The sequence below is a fragment of the Ammospiza nelsoni genome, chromosome 14, assembly GCF_027579445.1.
Source record: "Ammospiza nelsoni isolate bAmmNel1 chromosome 14, bAmmNel1.pri, whole genome shotgun sequence".
In the NCBI taxonomy this organism is placed as follows: Eukaryota; Metazoa; Chordata; class Aves; order Passeriformes; family Passerellidae; genus Ammospiza; species Ammospiza nelsoni.
The window spans coordinates 14,881,200-14,890,244 of NC_080646.1; the positions used below are offsets into that span (position 1 = coordinate 14,881,200).

Below are 9,045 nucleotides of genomic sequence, written 5' to 3' on the forward strand. Positions count from 1 at the left end.
CACTATGCACATAAAGCTAGTGAAGCTTAAGCTGATTACATTTCTAATTAAGATGGCATTGTTCAAATACTAGGTGTATTTAAAGAAGTTATACTAGAATCCATGGTCCTGTTGGCTAATTAGGCTTTTCAAAAACATCCCCAAAAAGAAGTGGATTTACATTTTTCTTTTGAAAACCCATGAAATTAGAGAACATTCTTTCATTGAAATTACTCCAAATGAAGTTGAAAAATTGATATCTAGTAGGCAATTATGCAAATACACCTGAAATGTCATCTGCCTTTTGTTTGCCTTGGTTTGTGTTACTAATCTTCTAAAGGTCAATGTTGTCTGAATCTCTTGTGCTTATCAATAAATGTTTTTATACTTGAGACAGGCTATTCAAGAAAATAATGTTTCAATGTTTATAGGAAAAGATGGAAATCAGGTGATCATAGAAGACAAAAAATAGCAGTGAATGCAGGAGCTGTGAGGAAACTGAACAGTCAAATGTTTGTTTTTTAATTCTATTTCAACAGGGGGAAACCAACTGATACTGAATCAATGGACAGACCTGTTGGTGAAAAACGCTATGAGCCAATCCCTCAAGTTACAACTCCTCCTCCTGCTCCTTCAGTCCAGTACACACAGCCACAGTCAATTAATAGCCCTGTCCTGTCTCTCCCAGCACACCACAAGCCTGCACTTTCTGAAGGTGAGCAGTTACAAAGCTCACCTTTGTGGGAACAGCCATTGCATCTCAGGTGCTTGTGGGGTTGCTTCAGCATGTCTACACGTGTAGCTATTTTGTTCTCTAACTGAAATGTGGAATAATTATTATTGAAAATAGTTTTTACTGTAGTGAAATTGAGTTTTATGAAATTATTTTGTGATTCTGTCTGAAACAACGAAGCTTCCAGGTGTTAGTAGTACATGTACTGTCTCAGCAAAGATGAAGTAAAACTCCCTGTGCTTTGGACCAGAATTCTTCTGACATGAGTAACAGTTGAAGGCTTCTAAATGCAAAAGAACAAGTTGTTTTCACTTTCATATTGAGGGAGTTGCCTAGTTCAATTGAATTTTCTGGTTTGTGCAAGTACGCAATGGTATTTCAGTACTGGATTTCTGGGGGTTTGATCAAGTCTTAACCTTTTTATTGAAAGGTCATACTGTTGTCTCCAGCATGTTTAATGAAATGTTAGATAATGTGCAAAAGGCAAGAGGAGGACAAATGATCTAAGAGAGCAAAGCCGAACCTGTGTGTATTTTATACTGAAGATTAAGAATTGACTAACGTGGTTTTTTTATGCCTTTAGACATTTCTTGTTACTGACAAGTTCAAGTATTTTCATTTTCATTGCAGTTAACTCTGTGTCTGACCCTCCTCCACCTCAGAATAAGTCAGCAATTTTCAGATCCTCTAGAGAGGACACTGTGCAGTCCACTTTTTACCCTCAGAAAAGCTTCCCTGACAAAGGCCCTGTGAATGGAACTGAGCAGATTCAGAAACCAGTCACTCCTTCCTACAACCGCTTCTCAACCAAACCTTACACGAGCGCCGCGCGGCCCTTTGAGCGCAAGTTCGAAAGTCCCAAATTCAACCACAATCTCTTGCCAAATGAAGCTCAGCATAAACCAGAGTTGCCATCAAAATCTTCAAATTCTCCTCAACCAATTTTGAAAGCACACAGCTCATCGCAGCCCCCCGACTTTGAGAGTGGAATGGACACCTATGCTGTACAGGTCGACAAGCCTAAATATCAACCAAATAATGTCAATGCTGTGCCTAAAGCCATTCCTGTAAGGTGAGCTGCTGCTTTTGCTCTTTCCACTTGTACATCTATAGGTCACCTGTGAAAAATACAGCTTTTTTTAGTCTGCTTCCAATTTCTTTTGATGTAATAGTTGAAAGATTGATGCTATGATTCTAAATTCTGCCGAAGGATAGATATTATAATATGTTCTATGTCCCTGTACTGTCTTGCATTTGGTTATTAGAAAGTGGCATGGCTTTTACTTCCTATTTCTCATACTAAATTATAAATTTTCTGGTAGATAGTAATAACTTGTCCTGGCAATCTATTTTAGAAAAGGAATTAATTTCTAAACATAGCTGTTGCACCAAATTGTATGAGTTGTGTGCTTAGAGAGACCTCATGGGACACATGAATAAGGGATACTTTAAAAATAGTTAAATGGTTGTGAAAAGGGAAGGTAACTTCTGCAGTTTCATATTGGTGCTCTTTACTGTGAGACAAACCAGTAGCTGCTTAATGGCAGCTTGTGCTTGTCTAATATGCTTTAATGTATAAGAACTATATCAAGAGCCACAAATACTGTTACAATCTTCAGCTATTTGCTTTTGCAGAACAGTGTTTTATTAATATTTTATTTCAGGCTAATAATAATAATGTGTGAACCAGACTTAAAATTTTGCTGTTTGTCCTACATGATATTAAGCACCTGAGAAATGTTTTATGCTAGGTAGTTCTATAGACTGCTGCATTTTGGAGTTACTGGTTCTTTGAGTGAAATTCTTTTGAGACTGTTCTGAAAACTTCATCAAGGTACCTTTAAGTTACAAATTTCTTTTCAGTTATAGCCTGGCATCCTGGAAAAATGTGTGTAATTTTCTTTTTTAATTTTTACAAGCTTTGTTTTCTATATGTAAGTAGAAGGGTTCGGTGTTACTTGAGTAAAAATTTAGTTCTTCTAGTATTAAAGTCAGAATGGGGTTTTGGGCTAAAAAAAACTTTATGTTAGTTGCATTTACTTTTATGAAGCTGAATCTGTAGCTGGGGTAAGCTCTTTTTGTATAATGCCAGAAGCAGGCACTTGGGAACACAAGGTTCAGGTGGTCTGAATTCTTGCTTTAACTACTTGCTGAAGGTTTTCAGGGCATGTAAGATTTGGGGTTTTTTGTTTGTTGAGGGGTTCCTTTCTTTGTTTTGGGGTTTTTTTTGGAGCAGAGTTAGGTTTTTTGCCAGAGAATTTCAGGAAGGAAATAATGATAAAACTGCTAGGCTTTCTGTCTTTTCAGCCCTACAGCACTTGAGGATGAGGAGGAGGAAGATGGACACACTGTTGTAGCCACAGCAAGAGGTGTATTTAACAGCAATGGTGGTGTATTGAGCTCCATAGAGACTGGAGTTAGTATTATTATACCACAAGGAGCCATTCCAGAGGGAATAGAGCAAGAAATATATTTCAAAGTCTGCAGAGACAACAGTATACTTCCACCTTTGGATAAAGAGAAAGGTAACAGCTGGAACTGTACGTTGTTCTGTTATTTAATACAAATATTTTCTAACAAAAACAAAACAGAATATGAAAGTTACCTTAATAGGCTTCAACAGTTTTCATTTTGAGATTGTAGTGTGTTCTATTGAAAAGTCACTTGAGTGAGGAACAATCTTGTGCTTTTCTTTACTGACAGATCTAAATGTTCATGTTTTTCTCTAAATTGAGTTACTGAGTAGCTCTGCCATGGAATTGTGTAACACTTTGAATGTATTTCACAAGTCAGTATTTTTCAGAGATTTTTCTTTCTCTTAACTGCAGGTGAAACACTTCTTAGCCCCTTGGTAATGTGTGGGCCTCATGGACTAAAATTCCTGAAGCCAGTGGAGCTGCGCCTGCCACACTGTGCGTCTATGACCCCTGATGGTTGGTCTTTTGCTCTAAAATCCTCCGACTCCTCGTCGGGTATGCTGTCCTCCCTCTGTCCTTTTGGGGCTTTTGGGTGCTATCGTATAATTTAAGTAATTTTGGCTAAAGGTGATGCTGTGTAATATAAAAACTCAATCATTGTATTTGTGTCAAACTCTCCCATTTCACTTTCATTACAAATGTCTTTCTTACATTTACTCATGGTGCAAATTCATAGCTAGAACCATGATAGCAGAAAAAGAGTAATATCTCCAGTCTATTCAATATTACCGTATTTTTCTATTCTGACTTCTTTCTTGAGGACTGCTGCAGCTGAATACACTTGAAATGATAGTCGCACTAAAATTGAGAGGAAATGAATATGTACCTCTGATTGGCCTTTGTAACATAACTGGTGTTTGTCTGTTGCTTAATTAACCATATAGGACTCTGGCAAATCTTAACAATCTGCATGCTCATAAATCATGATTTAACGCTTGTTAACTGTTTCCATGTGTGCAAGTTGACGCTAACAATTCGGTCATTTAAGAAAACTATAGGTGTGCAGTAAAAGCATTTACAGTTTATTCTAATGTAGCTGGTTTTTCCAAAAGACTTTTCTTGCTTGCTCCTACCTATCTCTCCTCTACTGCCTTTATCCAGAAGTCTCTGGTTGATAGTAAAAGTTGCAACTAGGTTGCAATTTTATTTACCTGTTCATTTTTACCTCACTGTGGCTTTCTGGGATGAGGGAGAGAATGTATTGACTGGAATTGTCAGTGAGGAGCCTAATTGAGAATTCTGGGCAAGTTTCAAGCAATTTCATGAAACGGCTGTGAGGTTACAGAGATTTAAAAAGGAATGTTTGCACATCTGGGGAAAAAGTCTTAAGATTTTATTCAGCTACTTTCAAAATTTATGGTGGAAGATTCAAGTCGTTAATGTGCACATGTGATCTGAGTACTGAGTGAAAAATGTATTTCTGTATACAGCATTTAAGCCACCATGTACGCATATCCTCTGTCACTAATGTATCTATCACTGTCAACACCAAAGCACTGATGCTTTGAAAGACTAAAGCATCAATCCCCTTCATGGGGAATCAATAATCTAGAGGTATTAATGGCAATAATTTTTAGTTGTTTTTTATAAGCTACTCTATGCATGTGTTGCATGCATCTATTTAACAATGTGTGTATACATGGCCGTGATAAAACATGGGCTCATAAACAATAGGGTCCCAAAAGATATGACAACTATGTACAAAACCAACACAGCACTTCCTTTGTAACTAATAGCACCTGTTCATGAACTTACTTGAAGTGAAGGGAGAGGACTCAAATGATCTAAACAATAACTGAAGTTACTGAGACATTTTCCTCCCTTTCCAAAGTGGGATGTGTGTGTGCGTGCATGTGTGGGTGAAAGCAAGAGCGTGTATATTTAAACCCTAACACTTTCTGTACTGTAAATATAACACCACATTCTGTTAATCTGAAATGGGATGTATATCATAACATTGCTCTTTTGAGACAAACTTAAAAATTAGGCAATTCTGTCTTATGATATGTAAGTAGACCATACTGTGTCTTAAATAAATAATTGTTTTCTCTCTTTCTAAATTAGTTGGTTATGGGACTCTGATTCTTGGGGTGGCTTTATTATAACAATTTATACAATTCTGGGGTTTTTCTCTCTTCAGTCGTCTGCTCTACCTCATCTTTTCTCAATGTATCCATGTTCTGTCCTAAAAGTGACATTCATTTGCACTTACTAACATCCTTTCTGCCACATTTAAGCCTCATACATTGGTATTTTACTGTCAAACTCCTGCAAAAGCTTAACTGATTCTGGTATTAAAGCTGACTGGGAAAAAAAATTGCCTTTTATGGCCACATTGATTAGAACATAAAAAATACTGAGTGACCTCTTTATTTTCCTTTTCAAAGCAGTTGTATGGGAAAATATGGGAATAACATCCTCAATAGCTATGTATACTTACTATGGATTTAGAAGGAAAGGTTGGAAACAAGTCTGCCTGTCTCATGTGCAAGACTAGGACCCGACCGTCTTACAGTCCTGTTCTGCCCTTTTAATACATTTGGTCATATGAGTTTGGAATGCAATTTCCTCAATCTATAAAAGGAAAAATTCTCCACCATTATTGAGGTTTTTGACTGAAATAAGCAGTCTCAGCTGGTTGCAGTAAATTTGTTTGTGTTCTCTGACTGTACACTGGCCACTTCTATTCTTTGTCACTACGTTAGATGTTGCCATCACTCAGTGCATTGTGTACTTCATTTTGTTTTCATGAGTTCAAGAAAATTATGTGGAATTTGTATTATTCTCACTTAATACTGAGGTCTCAGGTGTGTGACTGGGTTCTCTAGCTTGTTATAATTTCTCCTCAAGGCAGATGTATTTGGCCAAGCTATTTAATGTCATATATCTGAAAGGCTGAAGAGAACTTCGGTGCATTTACCACTTTCTACCATAGTGGGATGGTCACACCTTTTGTGTAGTGGTAACAATTGGTAGTGATTGTAGGTGGGTAAATGAAGAATACTGTCTCCACTTGAGAGACAATTGACTGTGCAGAGGGAGTGTAACCTTTGGTCTGGTGAGATGGCAGCTGATGACCTGCTGTAACAGATTCTTACCCAGAACCTTTGATCATGAGTAGATCAGCTCTGTTGTAAAGATTTTTATGTACCAGTTAACTGGAATACTTTTAGTATTTCAGGCTTTTAAACATATACTGGATGTAGCTGCGAAATGACTGCAATCCTGTCTACAATTATTTTCATCATAGAAAATAAAACTACCAATGTGTCATAGTGCTTAGTTACAACATGACTTCTGATTTGCCTCATCTGTGCTCAGAACTGTCTCAAGACACTTCAAATGCATCTTGCCCACATTAGCTTCTAAAATTTCTTTTTTTCTTTCTTTTTTCTTTTTTTTGTCAATGGCAGTTTAGGAAGGAAGCAGTGAACACCTGATTCACTGTTAATAAGTCTCAAATGGAAAGCACTGTGTTAGTGCTGTAGAGTAGTATGAGTGATATTTACCAGTTCCTGAATGCCACAGCATATGTTTTGAATAACTGACCTTATCCTATGTGATATGAAAATGAAGGGATATTTTTTATTAAGAACATGCAAACTGCAGGGTTTTTAAACCATCAGACAAAACAGGAACAAAGAAAAAAAACAAAAAAACCAAAAAGAGGTGTTGCTTCAGAACTTAAAAGCTCCTGTCCAAAAGCTTGGTTGTTTCAAGATGTGCACTGTGTGACAGCAGATACTAAACACCAGCATTGTGTTTTCCTCCCACAGGTGACCCCAAAACCTGGCAGAACAAGTCTCTTCCCGGGGATCCAAACTATCTTGTTGGAGCAAACTGTGTCTCAGTCCTAATTGACCACTTCTAAATATTAAGTTAGCTGACTGAGTAAATAATATGAAACTGAGATGGACCTTACATATAAACTGAACCACTCTATCAAGTATTAACTGTTCTATAAGTGATAATGGATCTTAGTGTTTAAGCATCTTGCTTTAACTAACAATGAATTAGCAAGTACACTCTTTGAACCATGGTCACAATACATGCCACAAGCAGGGAGTGTACAGGGGAACAAGGTGGGGTTTTGCAGGTTCTGTACGCTTTGGTTTGGTTGTTCTTTTGTGTTGGGTTTTTTGTTTCTTTTTTGTTGTTTCTTTTTTTTTTTCTTTGTTAAAGGACACTACTAGTATTTTGTTGTTATCTGAAAGTACCAATGAAACTATACACAGAGGAACTAAATTTGTTTCATACTCCAGTGTCAAAACCACAGATTTTGGCCTGCATTTTTGCAACTGTGTGTTTTTAACTCACAAGACTACCTTTTGGTCTCTGGTTTTTAAATGACTTTTGGTGTACATGTCCAAGGAAATGGCAGTCAGCTTGGGGTAGCACAGTTTAGATGTTTTCCTCTGCTGAGAGGTAATGCAAACACATCTACTTGCTGTGTATGGAAACATTGTCCTGAGAACAGGGGGGAGGGGAAAAGCATGTGGGATGACTATGGTTCAGATGCCTCTGTGGATTTGTAAATTAACCACATTATTACAGACCTATTAACCAGCAGGGATGCCTTACCCTCATGTTTTTAATAGTCTTAGCTCTCATAGTTCTCTGTATTAAGTTTGTATGGCTTTTGTGCTTACTTAGGTATTATATCATGAGAGACTGGGGTGGGGGGGAACAACAACAAAAAAATTGTGAGTTTGGTTTAGAGAAAGAGGTTGTTTGTGTTCATCAGCCAGAAGAGAACCAGAAGAAAATGATGGTATGTTTTCTGCTATGCATTTGAAAATTTATAGATGTTATAGACCGCTTGTATATAATGCGTGCATACCACTTTTGTTTTTGGTTTGTAAATTAACTTTTATAAGCTTTACCTTTTTATATATATAAATATATATAAAAACAAACGAAGTTTCTTAAGGATATCTTTGTATTCTCATACCTTTTGAGCCTTGAACTTTGACATCTGCAGCAATAAAGCAGCATTTCTACAATATACGAACGAGGACATTTTTTAAAAATGCACAAAGTTGTTACCTTTTAAAGTGCTGCATTTAAAGAATATAACTCGGAATTCTCTACTTTGATTAAATTCTTGAAAAGTATCCCTACTGTAATTTGTCATAAGGATGCTGTACTATGTGCCCTGAAATGTATTTTTTTACTAATAGACAATTTATTACGGCACAATGGCACTACTACTGTTTAGATAATATACCACTGCATTCTGTTAATGAGTTATTAGCTATTCAGGTGTGGCTGATTTTTTTTTTCTCTGCAGTTATTAAAATTACACGTTTCTAAATATACAGAATAAAACCGTTTTTAAAATAATAAAGATGATTGTAGTACCTTATTATTTCTGAAATGCATTTATGTGTACCTAACAGTTTTGATTTTGTTTTTTCTGTGTAAGTAGACAGCTGGATTCTGCCATATGTTCATATGTGTAGTAGGAGCCTTTGTGGAGTGAGTTGGAGCTATCTACAGCAAGCAGGGCTTCTGAAGTGATGAACTCCAGTGTGGATCCATTGGAATTACTCAGTACAGCTAGGAGGGGTAGATTTCTCTCCTGGCTCATTGTGGTGGGCTAGTTTACCTGTGATACCTAATCTTCCAAAAATCTAGGTAGTGTTCTAGCATGCCGATTTACACATAGTATAGCTCTACTATTTTAAAGTTATTCCTACAAAATCCCATTACCTGTTTGGAGTATTCCATGGCTAACTAGTCATTCTATCTAGTCTTTCTAACTAGTCATTCTATCAGGGAAAACAAATTCTAAAATATTTTTTTTTTTTAAATGCTGGGAAGCAATGCATAAACCCTGATGTTTACTTTCTGTAC

At 36.7% G+C, this 9,045-nt stretch overlaps 1 protein-coding gene across 3 annotated transcripts in view; it reads left to right on the forward strand.

Annotated features, from left to right (window-relative positions):
- TJP1 (tight junction protein 1) overlaps positions 1-8,536 on the forward strand; it is a 156,627-nt gene extending 148,091 nt beyond the window's left edge. For all 3 annotated transcript variants that reach the window (XM_059481871.1, XM_059481869.1, XM_059481872.1), the window contains 5 exons: positions 519-694; positions 1,343-1,784; positions 3,020-3,237; positions 3,541-3,684; positions 6,966-8,536. In XM_059481871.1, coding sequence (XP_059337854.1) covers positions 519-694; positions 1,343-1,784; positions 3,020-3,237; positions 3,541-3,684; positions 6,966-7,060 — 1,075 coding nt within the window. In that variant the 3' untranslated portion in view covers positions 7,061-8,536. The remainder of the gene's footprint in view (positions 1-518; positions 695-1,342; positions 1,785-3,019; positions 3,238-3,540; positions 3,685-6,965) is intronic.
- The last annotated feature ends 509 nt before the right edge of the window (positions 8,537-9,045 follow it).